We start from the raw sequence: 22,929 nt of genomic DNA, 5'->3' as shown, positions 1-22,929 counted from the left end.
CGTATCCCAACTGCGTAGATTTATGCTCATGCTGTTGATCACTGGATTGTCTGGTCCAGACTTGACTATTTACAGACCGCCGCCATATAGCTGGAATATTGCTGAGTGCGGCGTAAAACTAAACTCACTCAAATATTCCGTCATCCATTTTCTGGAATTCAACTCACTTAAATTGCCGGAATATTGCTTAAAACGTCCAGATAATATCCGTCCTTTAGAAGAACTGTGGAACGGTAGAAATAGTACAAGTAAAAATGTTTTATATCGAATTCAAGGAATCCACATCCATATATAAACTTATTGTTATGTAAACCTATCCACCGGCCCCGTTCCTCAAAGCGATCGTGACCCTAAGGCGATGGTAACTTAGTGCTTTAACGTAGACTTACGACTGTCGTAGCGCTACGATCGCTTCGTGGAACGAGGCACAGGGTCCCATTTCACAAAGCTATCGTAGCGCTAGACTGTCATACCTCCTATACTGTAACATAGACTAACGACTGTCGTAGCGCAACGCTAGCTTTCTGAACGGATCCCTGGGGCTCGTTCCTCAAAGCTATCGTAACCCTACGACGACCCAAGTCCCATACTTTAGCATAGACTTACGATTGTCGTAGAGCTATGTCGTAGCTTTCTGAACTTACGACTTTCTGGGAGCTTCGAAACGGATCCCTGGGACTCGTTCCTCAAAGCTATCGTAACCCTAAGACGACAGTAACTCCCATACTTTAGACTTACGACTGTCGTAGCGCTACGATAGCTTTCTGGAACAGGGCCCTGGACTTCAATAGTGTTCATAGTTCACAGGTATCATTTGATCTACAGACGCTTGTAAAAGTAAAGTGGCTGGTCATCCCCTTCAGATAGAGTGTAATAGCCGTCTCCGTTGGGAGTCCAGGCAACAGACTCTCCTCGTGGCTCAGGATGATACGGCAATGTTGCTGGTGCCGTCTTCACTGCTGACACGTAGTCTCCGTTAGGCACTGCCCAATAGTACACCGCATCCCGGGCCTTAATTAACATCTCCTTGCCGTCGGGGGAGATGTCGCAGCCGTTGGGGTCGTTATGGGTGGAGGTGATGGGGACGCGCTGTGATGGGCCTGCATCTACGGTGGTGCCTCCCCAGCCGTAGGATGGGAGTTTGGCAATGAGGCCACGCCCACCATGAACCTTGGACACCACGTATGTATTTCCGGCCGGGTCGACCATCACACACTCGCAGTCTGGCTCACCCCATCTGAAATACAATAACCAGTATATAACGCAAACCTCAAAAATACAATTATAAAAGCGAGAGAAACCATTTACACAATAATAAGAAAACTCTACCAAAGCATGTGTTCATGAATGAATAGGGGCGGTGGGGTAGCCTAGTGGTTAAAGTGTTCACTCGTCACGCCAAAGACCCGTGTTCGATTCCCCACATGGGTACAATGTGTGAAGCCCATTTCTGGTGTCCCCCGCCGTGATGTTGCTGGAATATTGCTAAAAGCAGAGTAAAACTAAACTCACTCACTCACTCATGAATCATTATTAAAAAGCGATCATAATGGGTTCGCAAATAGGTGAGCGTATCAGTGGCACCCGTCACAAACACATACATTGGAAAATCAAATGTTCAACTGCACAAGGACACAAGAAAATGGTACAAGTTAACTTAGGGAATTTTGTCGGACATCCTTCAGGTGTCGACCCGTGAAGATCGGGGGTAGAATATTGATTAGTAACCCATGCTTGTCGTAAGAGGCGACTAACGGGATCGGGTGGTCAGGCTCGCTGACTTAGTTGACACATGTCATTGTATCCCAATTGCTTTTGATCGATGCTTATACTGTTGATCACAGGATTGTCAAGTCCAGATTCGATTATTTACAGACCGCCGCCATATAGCTGGAACTTTGCTGAGTGCGGCGTAAAACTAAACTCACTCAATTCAGGTGTCACAATACAATATTTTGAAAACAATACGCTCGGTTGCTATACCCCCCAAAAAATGAAAACGTTTGTGTAACATCAGATTAAAAAGGTTTCACTCCATGATGTCAATTATTTGAACGCTGATAAAGCCGGACTATTTCAGACGGCTTCATAAAAGCGAATAACACACAAAAGTGTTTTGTAATTTTTTGCGGGGTTAAAGCGTAGACACCGGGTGCAATATGTGAAGCCCATTTCTGTAGTCCTCGCGCCGTGATATTGCTGGAATATTGCTTATTGGGGCGTAAAAGCACACTCCCTCACTCACTCGTAAGTCAAGATGTACTAATCACCTGAAGTGCAACTGGTCTAGAACGTCCAACGTCTGGTCCTTGATCACGGCCGGCTCTTTCACCCTGTAGATGATGTTCTTAGCGCCGTCGCCGGCGTGGTCTCCCGTCTCGGCGATGTAGATGCACGACCCCGACCCGGGACACGGACCTACTGCCAGGTCCTCCCAGTCGTAGTTGGCAATGTGAGCGATCTTCATTGTGGCCAGAAGCTTGCCTGGATAGAGAAGACAGGTGAGATGAGAGGACAATGTGAGCTGTCTTAACTGTGACCAGAAGCTTGCCTGGATAGTGAGGACAGGTGAGATGAGAGGACAATTTAAGCGATCTTAATTGTGGCCAGAAGCTTGCTTGGACAGAGAGGACAGGTGTGATAGGACAGCGTCAGAGATTTTAATTGTGGACAGAGAGGACAACGTCAGCGATCTTAATTGTGGCCGGAAGCTTGCCTGGACAGGGGAGATGTGTGAAAGGGCAACGTCAGAGATTTTAATTGATTGTGGCCAGAAGCTTGCATGGACAGAAAGGACAGGTGTGGTGCGAGGACAACGTCAGAGATTTTAATTGTGGCCAGAAGCTTGAATGGACAGAGAGGACAGGTGTGAGGGGACAGCGTCAGAGATTTTAATTGTGGCCAGGAGCTTGCCTGGACAGGGGACAGGTGTGGAAGGACAGCGTCAGAGATTTTAATTGTGGCCAGAAGTTTGCATGGAAAGAAAGGACAGGTGTGGGAGGACAACGACAGAGATTTTAATTGTGACCAGAAGTTTGCATGGACAGAAAGGACAGGTGTGAGAGGACAACGTCAGATATTGAGGGACAGCGTCAGGAATTTTTGTGGCCAGAAGCTTGCCTGGACAGAGAGGACAGGTGTGAGGGACAGCGTCAGAGATTTTAATTGTGACCAGGTGAAGTTGTGCCATGGACAGAAAGGACAGGTGTGAGGGGACAGCGTCAGAGATTTTAAATGTGGCCAGAAGCTTGCCTGGACAGAGAGGACAGGTGTGAGGGGACAGCGTCAGAGATTTTAAATGTGGCCAGAAGCTTGCCTGGACAGAGAGGACAGGTGTGAGGGGACAGCGTCAGAGATTTTAAATGTGGCCAGAAGCTTGCCTGGACAGAGGACAGGTGTGAGAGGACACCGTCAGAGGTTTTAATTGTGGCCAGAAGCTTGCCTGGACAGAAGGGACAGGTGTGAGGGACAGCGTCAGAGATTTTAATTGTTGCCAGAAGCTTGCCTGGACAGAGAGGATAGATGTGAGAGGACAACGTCAGCCATCCTAATCATTATTGCCTGGCGCTTCCGCGCTTTAAGACAAAGGTGAATCAACTGATGTAGTACGTTAACACCAAGGATATCTTATTGTGATCTGATCACCATTCACATACTGCTTGAACAAAATAAACATGAATGTTCACCCCCTACAACTGGACAAATTTCCAAAGTATAATTCCATACAAATTTAATTACGCACCACTAACGCCCTGTCCAGGTTGCCATGTGTTTCGGTCAAATCACCACTCTTTCGATCAAACACTAAATGGCCTGATACGCCCGTGTGCGAAATACGCATTATGTCGGAAGGTGCGTTAAATTTTCCAAGTAATCCAACATCATCATCATGAATGTTACACAAAACTAACAATAATCATAGTTTAGATGAACAAGCTGAAGCACTATGATATATAGCACAGAAACGGTAACGACCACATACCCGAGGCAGCTGCTATAGCGAATATCCTGTTGCTGTTCTCCCTTGTCGTTCTTGGGTATACAGAACACCAGCGTGTTTGCCTGCTGGCGGCGAGTCCGACGCCTCGTCAACGTCATGGGCAACTAACTGTTCCCACCTTTGAGCAGAACTGAACTGGGGAGCAGCTAGAAAAGGGAAGATTGAAAGTCGTATATCTTAATTTCCTACTCTTTCAGATTTAATACATTTGTCTCCATCAAACAATACCGCGCGTACGAGAGGTGTTTTAATGAATCGGGTGGCCAGGCTCGATTTGATTATTTCAAACCGTGCAATGCTCATTATATCAATCACTGGGTTGTCTGTCCTGACCCCACCCGTTAAGATCCAAGTTAGAATTGATCTTCAGTAACCCCCATACTTATCATAAGAGGCGACTAACGGGATCGAGTGGTCAGGCTTCTTGTTGATTTGGTTGACACATGTCATCTAATCCCAATTGCGTAGATCGATTCTCATGCTGTTGATCACTGGATTGACTGGTCCAGACTGGATTATTTACAGATCGCCGCCATATAGCTGAAATATTGTTGATTGCGGCGTTAAACAAATCAAACAAATCAAATCATTATGTTATATGACGTTCCGTCACATGAACGTTTCTGGGCGGTGGGTAGCCTAGTGGTTAAAGCGTTGGCTGCATGTCACGCCGAAGACCCGGATTCGAATCCACGCTGGTACAGTTGTGTAGCCCATTTCTGGTGTCCCCGCCGTGATGTTGCTAGAAATTTTGTTAAAGCGGCGTAAAACCAATTTTAGTCAGTCCGTCACAAGAACGTTTCAAACCAAACCAACAGAACTTGGCGTAGTTTTAGAGGGAAGGGGTCTGAAAATTCATATCTGTGGATGGTTAGCTGAGTGATTTTACATATACGCCCAGCTTTTAGCAATTATTCCAGCTATATCGTGGCGGGGACACCAGAAACGGGTTTCACACATTGTACCCATGTGGGGAATTGTATGCGGCGTGGACGAACGGTCACATGCAACCAAAACTACTAAACATAATTAAAACACAATTATCACTTATTCATGACATATAATATACATTGCTGATTATGAAAAATCAAATAAACAAAGTTATAAGCGTACAATCGCAAATCAAAAGTGCAATATTTTGTACTTGGGGTTTACTGCTCTCAAACGAAGCACCCGGATACCGAACCCAGTCAGAGCTTGTGGGCGTGCACGAAGTGTTCCATTGGCTGGTTCTTTTCCCGATACACTCAGGGCTCTTTGTGTGTGTATATGTTGGGTTTTGTAAATACATGCTCATTTTTGTGTATAACATTTTGCAATCAACAGACATTATAACATGTCATGTGTACAAGAATCACACCTGCCTGTCTGTGTAATTACATAATGTGACAGGGACCGAACTCGAATTGCACAAGCCAAATCAATGCGTTTTGTTCTATGGTGTATAGCCTGATAGGTGTAAGTTCAAATTGCATGTGGTCAGTGATCGAAGTTGTGTATTGCATATCGTCATTAGCAGACAGGCAGGCAGATACATAGGTGTCAATAAAACAGACATTGAGTTATGTCTGTGACAGAGGCACATCTATGTCACAGTTAGACATTCTGACAATGCTAAATAATGACGTTGCTTTTAAGTATCGAACTGAAAAGTGACTCGGTAAGAAGAACGTGTGGTGCAATAGACAAGTGAAATTATATAAACAGTTAAAATCGGTAATCTACTGCCATAACATACAAAAGCTCGCGCCTGTCAAATATCAACAAAACATTAGAAAAATAGCTCACATCAAAGCCTACTCCGAGTATTTCACCGCCAGCGAAGGTTTTCCGTCTTGAAATGTTAAGCTTCCAAGCCGCGCGAACCTATTCACTGCGCCATGAGCGGAAGTGCAGCTGCAGCACAGCTGTTGAAACCACTTTTCACCCCAGCTGGGGTGAATTTAGTGAATCGTTTGAACTCCGATTTCGCGGGTTTTTTCATCGCGTTATTTTTTCAACTTTATAAGTTGAATTTGCATTTTTGATAATTTGTTACTGTAAGTCCATACCGAAAGGTATTAGAATCTGCAAAGTTGTGTTTACGTTGCATGTGACCTTTAACCATTACGCTACCCCTAAGATGTTTAGGACCCATGCATTTTGTAATTAAATGCATCTAATCTTCAACTTAAATTAAACATCTAACTTCTGTCTTCATCTTAAGTGAGTTAAGATGAAGAAATGGTAAGTATTTCAGGCATATCGTGACTAAAACAAGTTATGGATTCATAATACGTAAAGTTCAAGCATAAAAATTCAACCAAAGCAAAGACAGTAAAACAACTAGAATATCACATATTTAAATGTAAAGCCTTCCAATGCGTAAATCTAAAACATTTTATACTTATTAAAGACAATATAAACAGGCTATAGATCGCCAACAACTGAAGGTAGGAACCATTCAAGGGACCATGGAGACTTACAGTACTTTTGCTACCTGCATTGACCAAGCTTTGAAAGAAATTTTGATTCCTCTTAAAATTGAATAAAGTTAAAATAATTTATGATTATTTTTCAGTTTACTATTCTGTTGTTAAACTGCTGTAATGGCTATCCAGGGATTGAAGTTTATTTCAAAACTCCACTGGACACAGGTCCTGTAAACTTTCAAAATCACTTGACAAAATATTAATTTCACTTTGACCGTACATTAACAATTTGGTTTCTTTTGCAAATAATCTTTTATCAGTTGGTAGCAATGGCAATTTTTATTTCATCATCAACCATACATATAAATGATATATATCAAACCATTTCTTAGTTTTGCGGCAATACTGTACCACGGTAAAGCTAATGTAAGAAATTCTGACGACCTACCTGCTCTTGAAATATGAACACACGCTAGTTAATACCAAACAGCGTATCATGACTGATGTGAGGCCTGAGTGTTACTTCACTTTAACATCTGGGCTTTATATATACCCCGTTATCGAGGACATGTCAGTCTTCACTTCAGATAGACAAGTGTTAACACATAAGAATTACTTGGATATCAAATTTCTGGGCTTGAGACCCACTTTTTAACCACCCATGGTCACAGAATAGTAGGTATAGGTCGTTCAAACGCCTGTTTAACCTCAATATCTTTTTCAACTCTTTGGTTATTGTCGAAAGGGAATGAAACTACATATTTGGAAAACCATGATTTCTTTCCAGTGATTCCAAAGAGGTATGCGTGCTTCATGCGAAATAGAGAAATGTTGCAGTATGGAAGTGAATATTTTTCTCTAATAATGACCTCTTTTGATGTATGTGGAGGTTTTCGTGGAGATATTAACAATATGGCCCAAGCGTACAAAAGAAATACAAAATGTCTCAAGAGAGTCTGAAGTAGCCCCACTGAATCTTAGTTTAATCTTGTGTCAGAATTGATCTTCTGGCAACCCATAGCTTGTTGCAAGAGGCGACTAACGGGGATCGGGTGGTCCCAGTTGGCAAACTGGTTGGACAATACGTCATCGGTTCCCACTGGGCGGATCCTCATGCCAGTTCACTGGATTGTCATGGCACTCGCCTCGATTATTTACAGACCGCCGCTTCATACAGCTGGAATAATGTTGAAGCGTCAAACTAACGTCACCTCACTCAATAGTAGCCCCACTGAGTGAGTGAGGTAAGATGAAAGTGGAGTGAGTGAGTGAGTGCGGTGAGTGGGTGAAGAGCGAGCGAGCGAGTTGGCGGGCGCCGCTCAGGTAAGAGCGTGGGTGTGCTTTGTAGCGTTGTCTGTTTGTGTGGAGAATTGGCGCGCCACACCGCCAGAAGGAAAGCCGACTCTGGTTACTGTCTCTGGATGTAAGTAAAGACATAAAATATCGCCACCTTTACTCGCCCAGGTTTACAGGAAAAACTCATGTGAAACCAGCTGTAGGGGTGTCTTGGCTGCAAGCCGGGCAGCCTAAAAGTAGATAAAGTGTTCGCTCGTCACACCGGAGGCGCGGGTTTGATTCCCCACGTGGGCGCAATAAATGTGAAACCCAACAATGCCTGCCACCGTACCCCAATGACGGAATGTTGTTGTCCAACAACGCTGTGCTGTTGTCCACTGACGAAATGCTATATTGAGCAACAACGCTTTGTTACTGTCCATTGATCGAATTCGTGAGTAACAATGCTCTGCTATTGTCAAATGATGTGAATACCATTGTCCATGTACGCTCTGCTAGTTTCCAATGACGTATTGGTGGTTTGCCGACGATCGTTCTGCTACTGTCCAAAGACGTCATGTTTTTGTCCAGTTCTCTGCCTTATTTATCCAAATGATGGAATACCATTGTCCATGAACACTCTGGTTAGTCTCCAACGACGCATTTGCGGTTTGCAGTCGACGTTCTGAAATGTCCAATGACGTCATGGATTCGTTGAGCGGTTCTGTAGTCATAACCAAGAGCTCGCTCACTCCAACTCACTCATACTCACTCATTCAGTCAGCTTGGCACTCCATTGTCGATTTTACAATAAACTGACATTCCATTCCAAACATACTTCGACCCAGCACTGGCCAAAACAGGTGTTCCTGTGACGACAGAGTGGACGTGACGTTCGGCCTTATCTCCAATTTCTATGGTTTTCGATAATGTAAATAAATCAGGACTTAGGTTTCATTTAATAAAATTGTCACGGAATAATGATACGTTGTCAACTATTTTGCCACAGGACATATATAACCTTCCCCTTCAACCCCTCAATTTCTAGTCCAATAAAATCTATATATCCACGCACACAAATACACTTCACAGTTTCTGAATTCTGCGGGAAATCTCTTTGTTTCTTGATTACCATCCACTAGTATTTTTAGACTGAAGCAAGTGCTGAGTACTACCTTTCAAAAGCACTCATCGAAAAATGTCGCCATTTTTTGACACAGCACGAAATCGCGATTCACAGCGTTATTTGCTGCATGTTTTGAAATGTGAAAAATCGGATAATTACTGGGAGTACTGAATTTTAAAAAATAACATATTAATGAACACTGATATCCGCTTTACATTACGAGAATCGCTAATGATAATTCAGAAACGATTTGCCGATGAATCTGAGAATCGGCTGGGATGTTTTCGAAAATACACTTACACGAACGCCGTAGAGCGCTTCGCCATATTGATAGTGCTTTACAAAATCACGTTTCGCTTGAAGGCCGGTATTGAGACGCCTATTACATCACGTATATTTCTATATTCAGCTTCGAAAAAATGCATCACTGGAATTCCCCACACATTTAGAATCAAATTTGCAACTGGTTTTTAGTCACCAAATTAAACTGTCCAGATAAAAGGCTGAGACGAAACTATATTGGGTGTGAAAACGAACGCTGTGCTCGAAAGACTGCGCTGGTCTCGAAATGCAAACAAAGGCAGAAATTCTGACGACTGCGTAGCATTTTCTGATATTTTCCAACATTCATCCGTCTATTCATTGCTTGCGAATTGCTCAATACCTTTGGAATATGCATGGAAGATTATCGTAGTTAGAAATAGGGAAATTATAAATAGATACTAGCTGTAATGATTTATAATTCATAAGAAATTGTCAGAAGTTTCCGTGCAGCGTGACGCCACGATCGACGCAAAATCACGCAGAACGACAACTGTAATTATCAGCATTTCTGGCTTCTTTCTCTTACTTACAGTGAAAAACGATAAAAACATAAAATAACACAGATAGCTCGTTAGAGATCATTCTGATTACTTACATGTCATGTTTGTATACACGATCCCTGAATCAATGGAAGGGTCCTCGCAAAGTCTCCAGTATCCCTGTCAGCAAAGCCGCCATCTTTTGTAAGAAATAGGTCATCGGTAGTGATGTCATACGTCAACATTGTTGTACATATTAGGCAATGTCTTTGAGAATTAGCAAGGTCGGTTGAACAAGAGTAAACACAATCGCCATATCCTTCCGATTACACTGTCCAGTATTGGCGATGCATATTTTTGCGGATAGTTTCAGATACTTTTCATGGAAACTGGACCTCTGTGCATCTACATTTCTAGCCTTGTTCAATATCATATCATACGTGCATACAGGGTTTTACGGTGTTTTATTCTTTGAAAGTTTAAATTGACTTTGAATAATATTTTACATAAGAGAATTGACACTCTAGTGCAGTACACGCATATTCTACAACCTTACACAAGTGTTAGAAGATCAAACGTAGCCATAACTGCAATTACTTTTAGTTCCTAAGTGATGCACAATATTCAATGCATTTGAACTAATATTGCAGTTTCACATGAAACAAATTCGCTGAACGGCGATTTGATTTTGAACCTTTTAAGTAAAACTGATAATATTTAATGAGAATGATTTATGTATGTTATAGAAATTGTATGTATGCACAATAATACTTAAAGGAATTGTCCTGTTCATTGCACATTTTTTGTAAGCCGTTTTATAAGAGAAAACAATGATGTATATTGATTGGCCAGATTGCGCGTTTGTCGGAAACGTTTTATGGATTCACTTTCATTGTTTTCGATAATATAATCGAATTCATATGAGGATTTAAAAATATTGTGATGACAGGATATCAAACTCTAACCATATTTATACGAAAATTGTTTTAAAAATATATAATCCAAAATGTCATGTAAATTTAATTTTGGACAAATCTTACATCCATATTCCCAATATATAGTACGTACTTCAGTCCGCTATATAAAAAGATATCTTTTTTGCATCTTCCATTGCATCCTTTTTGAAGAGAGAAATAGCTATTAATCATAACTAAAGAAAATTCCTATCCTCAAACAAAATATTCTTCCGGGTGTTGTGAAATGTTATTTTCATTTACGTTAAATTGATGCCAAACAGGTGCGGTGTTGCTCCATGATAAGATACACAGTCAAACTGTCTAATTGTTGATATATTCAGGACACTATATTTATAAATGGAAAAACAGTCATTTTATCGAACTTTGTCTAAAGAGTGTTAATTCTGACATAGAAGCCGAGACCTTTTATACACAATTAATGGAAATTAGGTGAGTATATATACTGAAATCAGCATACCAATGTCAAGTCTTTTTCCGATCGCCTAAAAATGCATAAAACAAGCAATGACGTCCAACTAAAATGTTATTATTATTTTCAGCAATTCTTTATTACATTTGAAGATAATGAAGCTAGTATTCTGGTAATAACGATGTAAAATTAGTCAAAATACATCTACACAAACAGGAGGATATTATGGGAATCTAAGAACTAACTCCATATATCGGATAGGGCCACATCAAATCGCTATTACGTGCTTTCACATGTAGTACGTTGTCATCTTTTCTCATAAATTGTGAAACTACCAAAGTTGCATCCGCTCACATTGGGGGAACTTTGAATTGGAATAGTTTGGTTCCACTGTGAACAAAAAAATAACGAAAATATATCGTCCGTATCCACAACAAATAATTTCCATGTGATCTGAGGATATCCGATCTCGTGTTACGCATAACGGAGTTATGCCCCTTATCATTATACGTGTATGACCTCTCTGTCGTCGTTTGACGTCATGGAATAGAAAAATCCATTTGACATTATTGTTATTTTAATGTTGGAAAGCGGTAGCAACGTTATTATGCACAAGCACACAAAACCCATTTTATGGCACTGTACACTTATGCCGTTCTGATATCAGGGTGTATTTTCTTCGCTCACACTTTCCGTAAAAGATGCCAAAACAAAAGATTCGTAGCACAGAAGTTTTATCGGTGCGCGATAAAGTGCTTTTGAGGAAATTCTCGGCTTGGTTTTTTAAGGCATAACAAAAATTTGGACCACATTTAGCAAGGTCTTTTTTCTCAAACCGCTGAGTAAGGTTGCACTTATATTTATAACATAACGGATAGGACATTTTATATATACTAAGCATTTTAATATTCTACATTTTATAAAGTACGTAGATCCGGTGACCACGCGAGCGCAATTTTCGCACAACGTTCACTTTTCTGAAAGACTGAAACATAATTCTGAAAATAGAGGTCTAGAAACTGTGAAGAATGTGAATAGGAAAAGAAAAAGTGTCCTCTTTGGAGAGAACTCACTGCCAAATTTGTATTCAGAGCAATAAGTACCCACGACTCACTCTGAATGTCATATGCCAACTGGAGATTTCCGCAGGCATTGCAAGAGTGAAGCAAAATGCAAGAGTCGAGTTTGGAAAATGTTGGTTCCAGAGATTGAGCCTAGCAGCGAATGGAATGGTTTACATTCCAGAAAATGACCAGCGCCAGAGGTCATATATAGAAGTCAAAAGGATCGAAAAGCCATCATCACCGGTTGACCAGACATCGGTCACGCCATCTGTAAGGGTGACTTGGGATTTGCAAAGAGAGAACATTTGTGTGGAGGTGAGCAGAGAAAACACAACACCACTGAAGGCAGGATGATGGAGAAAGAAGCTTAACATGCAGTCAACAGATTATGCAAGGATAACTTTTCAGCTCTAGTGTATACCAGCCGAGACCAAGGGACAATTCTCGTCAGCAGATTTGTGCAGATATATGTAGTTATTCATAGTTAGTGGACTGTATGATAAAAGCTTTATTAATGGTTTAAAGAAAGCTGTATAGGAATAAATGATGATGATAAATTTGTTATCTCACAGTTGATGAACATGTTAATTTGTTGAATTCAGGTACACACTAATCATGCTTTTGGACTGTAGGTATACAAATATTAAACCCATTTCAGGTTCGTGAGCGGTTCCAGGCATGTGATGACCCAGGGATATCAGCAATGACAGGTGTAGGATGAAACATGGTGAGATAATTTAGAATTTGCCCCCGTGGTTTGTAGATCAATGTGATATGACCAAAACTACAACAAAAGCTACAGCTCATGTAATCCCCACTCTCTAACTTCATGAGTTCGCCAATTCTCATTTCTACAGGTACAAGAAATTCCTTTGTCCCCGACTGACTTGTCAACCTTCCCTCCAGTGGGTTCACACATGTGAGAGGTACCCAGCACCCTCTGGGAGGCGTCCACGTGAATGTAGTCGATGCTGACATATTTATGTATGTGCTATTTGCAAAAGCGTCGGACCTACAACAACAGGGCTCTGAGCAGTCGGGGCCATGCGAAAACCTGTTTTCCTGCCTTGCAACTTATGCCAGGTGCTAGAAATGGAGTCTCCCAGCTGTGTGGGAGCTTGAGGTAACATGGCCAAAATTTGTGGGGGAAAGCATTGGTAAGGTGAAGATCCAAACAGGTGTCCAGCACTAGGAAGGATTGTTTTCCCTGGCATTAAAAGTTGTATATTTTAACCAATGGGTATATTTCTAACAGGGTGAAAGGTTGTGTACCTTATTTTTTAACTGTTATCAAATATACTCATGGAAGCGGAATAAGTGTTTCAGTGAATGCAATACAAGTTCAGTTATTCTTTCCAGTACTTCACCCAAAGCTCAAATGCTTCGCAGCAAAACCCTAAACGTATGTCTGGCAGTGTGGTAACTTTACGTTGGCGATGACATACCTGTCAGTGTACAGTGGTTTATAATGTGATCTCCAATAGGTTTAACTATTTCATCACCTGAACTTTCAACTGATTGCCATCTTGCAGGCTTCTGGCGTGGGTTATCAAATGCCCCGTTTACCCACAAGTACTGTTGGAGCATTTACATCATCCTCTCCTTGCTTGTTGAACCTCCTACATATATTCATTGCATTCCAATAAAGGTGGTAGCAATATTTAACAGTGCATAGGCATTGCTTACTGTTAAGCCTTGATGTCCTTGCCATATAATTAAATATTGTGAGAATGAATGTCACTATTAAATTAAAGCACTAGAAAAAAATGCATTGTCATAATTTTAAGTTCATGCAATACCTAAAAGTAGTACATATAATTTGCCATTGAGTTCTTCACTTTATTTCATAGGACCTGGCCTGATTGATTCTGTGCCCGCTTGTCGCAGGGAAACCAATGCAGGGTATATCGAGTCTCCATGAACCTGGTCGAGGTGCTGCTGGCGTCAGGAGCTACCACAAAAGTCAATGAAAACAAAATGAATCCACTAATAAGAGCTGGACTTTCTGTTGCCCCGCCAGATGAAACATATGTCCCAGTGCTGAATGTGTTAATTTCACCATGCTTTTGATATTATTGTGTCAAATGTAAACCGACCACATTTTATCTACAGCTTATCATTTGTTCATGAATGTAAACATTGAATTTCATATATATATGTAAATATATCTTTATATTACAGGTTATCATGGGTAATAGAAACAAAATTAAAACAACAAATACAATCATTGCAAGTATTTGTTAGTTCTCTTTGCCATTATCACATATAGTTTGGCATGAAATGCATGTGGACCTCGGTTTTTAAATATCTTCTTCATCCAATGGACCCTAACTGATCTCAAACTGTGCAAGTGGATGTTTTGTCAGACAACCCACCACATTGTAAATCACCGATTTTATGCATTTGTATTAAAGAATCTGCCTATGTAACTGTCATAAAATAAACAGCAGACCGTGAGACTGCTTGCAAGAGGAGGGTTTCAATGACCGTAACAGCAGCAGTGTTGGGTCATAAAGAAAATGCAGTTCATGATAGTTAACTGTGCACTGTACAGTGATAGACCTGCTTGGATCATTGATCATTTCATTGCCATCATGAAAGCTTATTCAGATGACCTACATTGACGAATGCTGACCTTTATGACCCATCCACTTGAACAGTTTGAGATCGATTAGCCATTGATGAAGAGATGCAAAAAAAAATCTGGGCCCACATGGCATTGTTATACAAACTATAGCTAACCTGGTTGGCCAAGCATCCTTCCTCTTGGCCAAAACAAGATCATCACATGAACAAACATTACAAGCATGCACAGGTATTTTCATTGAACAAGAATTTTTCTACAATCTCTAACACTAGAAAACAACATTGAGGAAATTCTATTACTAAAAAACTTAAACGTAAAACAAAAGAACCAAAAGAAAGGGTGTGCATTTAATAATGACAAAAACATACATGTAAAGTCAAATCTTAGCTGACAACCGACAATGTTTATTCATTAAGCAAACGGAAAAATGCTCATGACATATTTTTAAAAGCTTGCTCATAACCTGTATGCTGGCAGCATATTTTTATGCAGAATACTACATGTTAACAGAAACAAAAGTGTTCACTAGTTCAAATTCATAAAACAACAAGTGTTTGCCACCGATGTGACAATTTTCCGCCGCTAAAGATTCTGGATTGAATGCCATTTTAACTTTTAAAAATCCGCATATGTTAAATTCAATGGCCAGTAGATATGAATTATACGTATTCTCAAAGGTATGTATGAAATATATTAGATTACACCAATGCCATTTCAACATTGTAAATATCTAGAAATAATTGATGGTTTTTAAGCGCAATGAAAATATTCTCGGTCACCAGATAATTCTAAACATAACATACTGATACCTTGGTGACCTCGGTGATGAAAGACTACACATGAGGCAAGTACTAGATCCTTCTACGAGTTATTTCCAGGCAATGACAATAATATCTTGTATCACTGGCATCAAAACTCTACCACCATCACAAATGCAATAATACAATCATTAATTCCTCCCACATGCTACTCGCCAGGCCTATCACAACTGTTCCGGCCAAGATGTGCCTTGTCAGAGTAATTTCTTTTCTTAAATCCACTTCACATTTGTCACATAATGCTAGCCGTGGTATCAGTATGTTTCGCCCTTGACATGCCGATTGATGCTCTCTTCCAAATATATCATTATACCAGGTAGAATACCAGATTTCTTGCATGTTCATCAACAGGCTGTGGATTCTTTAGCTGTCCTTTGAAGGAAACCACTTCCCACAAACATTGCATTCAAAAGTCCCAGCCCACGCTTCAATTTTGTTTTCGTTGAGAAAGCATTACTTGTCACAGTCATGGCACTTGTGTTCTCACCAGCATGTTCTTTAACATGCTCACAGATACCAATGGAATGTTGTTGTGACTTTCCCACAGAACTTACACTTTACAACACCAGTTTTTGTGGACTTTGGGCTTACATGTTCTTCAGCAACTGGTTGATGATGGTTACCTACACACAATTACGAGGTTAAAATCTTGTGTATCACATGCAGGTTCAAGAGACCCGTGTTCGATTCCCCACATGAGTACAATGTGTGAAGCCCATTTCTGGTGTCCCGCCGTGATGTTGCTGGAATATTGCTAAAAGCAGAGTAAAACTAAACTCACTCACTCACTCATGAATCATTATTAAAAGCGATCATAATGGGTTCGCAAATAGGTGAGCGTATCAGTGGCACCTGTCACAAAAACAAACACATACATTGGAAAAATCAAATGTTCTAACTGCACAAGGACACAAGAAAAATGGCAGTACAAGTTAACTTAGGGAATTTTGTCGGACATCCTTCAGGTGTCGACCCGTGAAGATCGTGGGGGTAGAATATTGATTAGTAACCCATGCTTGTCGTAAGAGGCGACTAACGGATCGGGTGGTCAGGCTCGCTGACTTAGTTGACACATGTCATTGTATCCCAATTGCTTTTGATCGATGCTTATGCTGTTGATCACTGGATTGTCTTAGTCCAGATTCGATTATTTACAGACCGCCGCCATATATAGCTGGAATATTGCTGAGTGCGGCGTAAAACTAAACTCACTCACTTCAGGTGTCACAATACAATATTTTGAAAACAATACGCCTGGGCTGCTATGCAACAAAAAAATGAAAATGTTTGTGTAACATCAGATTAAAAAGGTTTCACTCAATGATGTCAATTATTTGAACGCTGATAAAGCCGGACTATTTCAGACGGCTTCGTAAAGCAAATAACAATACAAAAGCGTTTTGTAATGGCGGGGTTGTGGGGTTAAAGCGTAGACACCGGGTGCAATATGTGAAGCCCATTTCTGTAGTCCTCGCGCCGTGATATTGCTGGAATATTGCTTATTGAGGCGTAAAAGCACACTCACTCACTCACTCGTAAGTCAGGATGTACTAATCACCTGAAGTGCAACTGGTCTAGAACGTCCAACGTCTGGTCCTTGATCACGGCCGGCTCTTTCACCCTGTAGATGATGTTCTTAGCGCCGTCGCCGGCGTGGTCTCCCGTCTCGGCGATGTAGATGCACGACCCCGACCCGGGACACGGACCTACTGCCAGGTCCTCCCAGTCGTAGTTGGCAATGTGAGCGATCTTCATTGTGGCCAGAAGCTTGCCTGGATAGAGAAGACAGGTGAGATGAGAGGACAATGTGAGCTGTCTTAACTGTGACCAGAAGCTTGCCTGGATAGTGAGGACAGGTGAGGTGAGAGGACAATGTGAGCTATCTTCATTGTGGTCAGAAGCTTGCTTGGACAGAGAGGACAAGTGTGGTGAGAGGACAATTTAAGCGATCTTAATTGTGGCCGGAAGCTTGCCTGGACAGGGGAGATGTGTGAAAGGGCAACGTCAGAGATTTTAATTGATTGTGGCCAGAAACTTGCATGGACAGAAAGGACAGGCGTGGTGCGAGGACAACGTCAGAGATTTTAATTGTGGCCAGAAGCTTGAATGGACAGAGAGGACAGGTGTGAGGGGACAGCGTCAGAGATTTTAATTGTGGCCAGGAGCTTGCCTGGACAGGGGACAGGTGTGGAAGGACAGCGTCAGAGATTTTAATTGTGGCCAGAAGTTTGCATGGAAAGAAAGGACAGGTGTGGGAGGACAACGACAGAGATTTTAATTGTGGCCAGAAGCTTGCATGGACAGAGAGGACAGGTGTGAGAGGACAACGTCAGAGATTTTAATTGTGGCCAGAAGCTTGCCTGGACAGAGAGGACAGGTGTGAGAGGACAGCGTCAGAGATTTTAATTGTGGCCAGAAGTTTGCATGGACAGAAAGGACAGGTGTGAGAGGACAACGTCAGAGATTTTAATTGTGGCCAGAAGCTTGCCTGGACAGAGAGGACAGGTGTGAGGGGACAGCGTCAGAGATTTTAAATGTGGCCAGAAGCTTGCCTGGACAGAGAGGACAGGTGTGAGGGGACAGCGTCAGAGATTTTAAATGTGGCCAGAAGCTTGCAGAGAGGGACAGAGGACAGGTGTGAGCTTGGGACAGCGTCAGAGATTTTAAATGTGGCCAGAAGCTTGCCTGGACAGAGAGGACAGGTGTGAGGGGACAGCGTCAGAGATTTTAAATGTGGCCAGAAGCTTGCCTGGACAGAGAGGACAGGTGTGAGGGGACAGCGTCAGAGATTTTAAATGTGGCCAGAAGCTTGCCTGGACAGAGAGGACAGGTGAGGGGACAGCGTCAGAGATTTTAAATGTGGCCAGAAGCTTGCCTGGACAGAGGACAGGTGTGAGGGGACAGCGTCAGAGATTTTAAATGTGGCCAGAAGCTTGCCTGGACAGAGAGGACAGGTGTGAGGGGACAGCGTCAGAGATTTTAAATGTGGCCAGAAGCTTGCCTGGACAGAGGACAGGTGTGAGGGGACAGCGTCAGAGATTTTAAATGTGGCCAGAAGCTTGCCTGGACAGAGAGGACAGGTGTGAGGGGACAGCGTCAGAGATTTTAATTGTTGCCAGAAGCTTGCCTGGACAGAGAGGATAGATGTGAGAGGACAACGTCAGCCATCCTAATCATTATTGCCTGGCGCTTCCGCGCTTTAAGACAAAGGTGAATCAACTGATGTAGTACGTTAACACCAAGGATATCTTATTGTGATCTGATTGGTTCATTCACATACTGCTTGAACAAAATAAACATGAATGTTCACCCCCTACAACTGACAAATTTCCAAAGTATAATTCCATACAAATTTAATTACGCACCACTAACGCCCTGTCCAGGTTGCCATGTGTTTCGGTCAAATCACCACTCTTTCGATCAAACACTAAATGGCCTGATACGCCCGTGTGCGAAATAGGCATTATGTCGGAAGGCGCACGTTAAATCTCCAAGTAATCAACATCATCATCATGAATGTTACACAAAACTAACAATAATCATAGTTTAGATGAACAAGTGAAACACTTGATATATAGCACAGAAACGGTAACGACCACATACCTGAGGCAGCTGCTATAGCGAATATCCTGCTGCTGTCTCCCTTGTCGTTCTGGGTATACAGAACACCAGCGTGTTGCCTGCTGGCGGCGAGTCCGGACGCCTCGTCAACGTCATGGGCACCAACTGTTCCCACCTTTTGAGCAGAACTGAACTGGGGAGCAGCTAGAAAAGGGAAGATTGAAAGTCGTATATCTTAATTTTACTTCCTTTCAGATTTAATACATTTGTCTCCATCAAACAATACCGCGCGTACGAGAGGTGTTTTAATGAATCGGGTGGCCAGGCTCGATTTGATTATTTCCGTCGTGCAATGCTCATTATATCAATCACTGGGTTGTCTGTCCTGACCCCACCCGTTAAGATCCAAGTTAGAATTGATCTTCAGTAACCCATACTTATCATAAGAGGCGACTAACGGGATCGAGTGGTCAGGCTTGCTGATTGGTTGACACATGTCATCGTATCCCAATTGCGTAGATCGATTCTCATGCTGTTGATCACTGGATTGACTGGTCCAGACTGGATTATTTACAGATCGCCGCCATATAGCTGAAATATTGCTGATTGCGGCGTTAAACAATAAACAAATCAAATCATTATGTTATATGACGTTCCGTCACATGAACGTTTCGGGCGGTGGGGTAGCCTAGTGGTTAAAAGCGTTGGCTCGTCACGCCGAAGACCCGGATTCGAATCCCCACATGGGTACAGTTTGTGAAGCCCATTTCTGGTGTCCCCCGCCGTGATGTTGCTAGAATTTTGTTAAAAGCGGCGTAAAACCAATTTTAGTCAGTCCGTCACAAGAACGTTTCAAACCAAACCAACAGAACTTGGCGTAGTTTTAGAGGGAAGGGGTCTGAAATTCATATCTGTGGATGGTTAGCTGAGTGATTTTACATATACGCCCAGCTTTTAGCAATATTCCAGCTATATCGTGGCGGGGGACACCAGAAACGGGTTTCACACATTGTACCCATGTGGGGAATTGTATGCGGCGGGACGAGCGGTCACATGCAACCAAAACTACAAACATAATTAAAACACAATTATCACTTATTCATGACATATAATATACATTGCTGATTATGAAAAATCAAATAAACAAAGTTATAAGCGTACAATCGCAAATCAAAAGTGCAATATTTTGTACTTGGGTTTACTGCTCTCAAAACGAAGCACCCGGGATACCGAACCCAGTCAGAGCTTGTGGGCGTGCACGAAGTGTTCCATTGGCTGGTTTCTTTTCCCGATACACTCAGGGCTCTTTGTGTGTGTATATGTTGGGTTTTGTAAATACATGCTCATTTTTGTGTATAACATTTTGCAATCAACAGACATTATAACATGTCATGTGTACAAGAATCACACCTGCCTGTCTGTGTAATTACATAATGTGACAGAGACCGAACTCGGGTGCACAAGCCATAAATCAATGCGTTTTGTTCTATATGGTGTATAGCCTGATAGGTGTAAGTTCAAATTGCATGTGGTCAGTGATCGAAGTTGTGTATTGCATATCGTCATTAGCAGACAGGCAGGCAGATACATAGGTGTCAATAAAACAGACATTGAGTTATGTCTGTGACAGAGGCACATCTATGTCACAGTTAGACATTCTGACAATGCTAAATAATGACGTTGCTTTTAAGTATCGAACTGAAAAGTGACTCGGTAAGAAGAACGTGTGGTGCAATAGACAAATGAAATTATATAAACAGTTAAATCGGTAATCTACTGCCATAACATACAAAAAGCTCGCGCCTGTCAAATATCAACAAAACATTAGAAAAATAGCTCACATCAAAGCCTACTCCGAGTATTTACCGCCAGCGAAGGTTTTCCGTCTTGAAATGTTGCTTCCAAGCTGCGCGAACCTATTCACTGCGCCATGAGCGGAAGTGCAGCGCAGCACAGCTGTTGAAACCACTTTTCACCCCAGCTGGGGTGAATTTAGTGAATCGTTTGAACTCCGATTTCGCGGGGTTTTTTTCATCGCGTTATTTTTCAACTTTATAAGTTGAATTTGCATTTTTGATAATTTGTTACTGTAAGTCCATACCGAAAGGTATCAGAATCTGCAAAGTTGTGTTTTACGTTGCATGTGACCTTTAACCATTACGCTACCCCAAGATGGTTAGGACCTATGCATTTGTAATTAATGCATCTAATTCAACTTAAATTAAACATCTAATTTCGTCTTCATCTTAAGTGAGTTAAGATGAAGAAATGGAAGTATTTCAGGCATATCGTGACTAAAACAAGTTATGGATTCATAATACGTAAAGTTCAAGTATAAAAAAATTCAACTAAAGACAGTAAAACAACTAGAATATCACATATTTAAATGTAAAGCTCATGCGTAAATCTAAAACATTTTATACTATTAAGACAATATAAACAGGCTATAGATCGCCAACAACTGAAGGTAGGAACCATTCAAGGGACCATGGAGACTTACAGTACTTTTGCTACCTGCATTGACCAAGCTTTGAAAGAAATTTTGATTCCTCTTAAAATTGAATAAAGTTAAAATAATTTATGATTATTTTTCAGTTTACTATTCTGTTGTTAAACTGCTGTAATGGCCATCCAGGGATTGAAGTTTATTTCAAAACTCCACTGGACACAGGTCCTGTAAACTTTCAAAATCCACTTGACAAAATATTAATTTCACTTGACCACAATTAACAATTTGGTTTCTTTTGCAAATAATCTTTATCAGTTGGTAGCAATGGCAATTTTATTTCATCATCAACATACATATAAATGATATATCAAACCATTTCAGTAGTTTGGCAATACTGTACCACGGTAAAGTTTAATGTGTAAATTCTGACGACCTACCTGCTCTTGAAATATGAACACACGCTAGCAATACCCAAACAGCGTACATCTTAAGCGATGTGAGGCCTAGTGTTACTTCACTTTAACATCTGGGCTTTATATATACCCCCGTTATCTAGGACAATGTCAGTCTTCACTTGTGATAGACAAGTGTTAACACATAAGAATTACTTGGATATCACCCTTGGCTTGGAGACCCACTTTAACCGCTCCATGGTCACAGAATAATCGGTATAGGTCAAACATATGTTTAACCTCAATATCTTTTTTCAACTCTTGGCGGTCGAAAGGGAATGAACGGACATTTGGAAAAACATGATTTCTTTCAGTGATTCCAAGAAAGGGCGTTTTTTCCTCACGAAATAGAGAAATGTCATATGGAAGGAATATTTTCTCTATTGACCTCTTTGATGTTGTGAGGTTTTGTGGAGATATTAACAATATGGCCCAAGCGTACAAAGAAATACAAAATGTCTCAGAAGTCTAGTAGCCCCACTGACCCGTGAAGGACCAGGTTAGAATTGATCTTCAGTAACCCATGCTTGTTGTAAGAGGCGACTAACGGGATCGGGTGGTCCGGTTAGCTGGCTTGGTTGACACATGTCATCGGTTCCCAATTGGGCAGATCCTCATGCTGTTCACTGGATTGTCATGTGCAGACTCGATTATTTACAGACCGCCGCCATACAGCTGGAATAATGCTAGCGTAAAACTAACGTCACTCACTCATTAGTAGCCCCACTGAGTGAGTGAGTGAGTGAGTGAGTGAGTGAGTGAGTGAGTGAGTGGGTGGGAGCGAGCGAGCGAGCTGGCGGGGCGCGCTCGGTCGAGCGTGGGTGTGCTTGTAGTGTTGTCTGTTTGTGTGGAGAATTGGCGCGCCACACTGCCAGAAGGAAAGCCGACTCGGGTTACTGTCTCTGGATGTGGTAAAGACAGCAAAATGTATATTACCTTTGTGTAGGTTTACAGAAAACTCATGTGAAACCAGCTGTGGGGGTGTCTTGGCTGTAAT

At 41.7% G+C, this 22,929-nt stretch overlaps 1 protein-coding gene across 1 annotated transcript; it reads right to left on the bottom strand.

The window, feature by feature from the left end:
• Window positions 1–676: 676 nt before the first annotated feature.
• Window positions 677–21,977, bottom strand: LOC124283913. The gene is made up of 4 exons (XM_046719947.1): window positions 21,918–21,977; window positions 19,074–19,235; window positions 17,029–17,242; window positions 677–1,237 (listed from the first exon to the last, which is right to left on the bottom strand). Exons 1-4 carry the CDS (start codon window positions 21,964–21,966, stop codon window positions 820–822), a joined length of 843 nt encoding a protein of 280 aa, XP_046575903.1. The 5' UTR covers window positions 21,967–21,977; the 3' UTR covers window positions 677–819.
• Window positions 21,978–22,929: the final 952 nt, after the last annotated feature.

Source organism: Haliotis rubra, unplaced genomic scaffold (assembly GCF_003918875.1).
Source record: "Haliotis rubra isolate DU_JTF1 unplaced genomic scaffold, ASM391887v1 Scf324, whole genome shotgun sequence".
Classification (NCBI taxonomy): Eukaryota; Metazoa; Mollusca; class Gastropoda; order Lepetellida; family Haliotidae; genus Haliotis; species Haliotis rubra.
The sequence above is the reverse complement of the archived record's forward strand: the minus strand, read 5'-3'. Positions and strand labels throughout refer to the sequence as shown.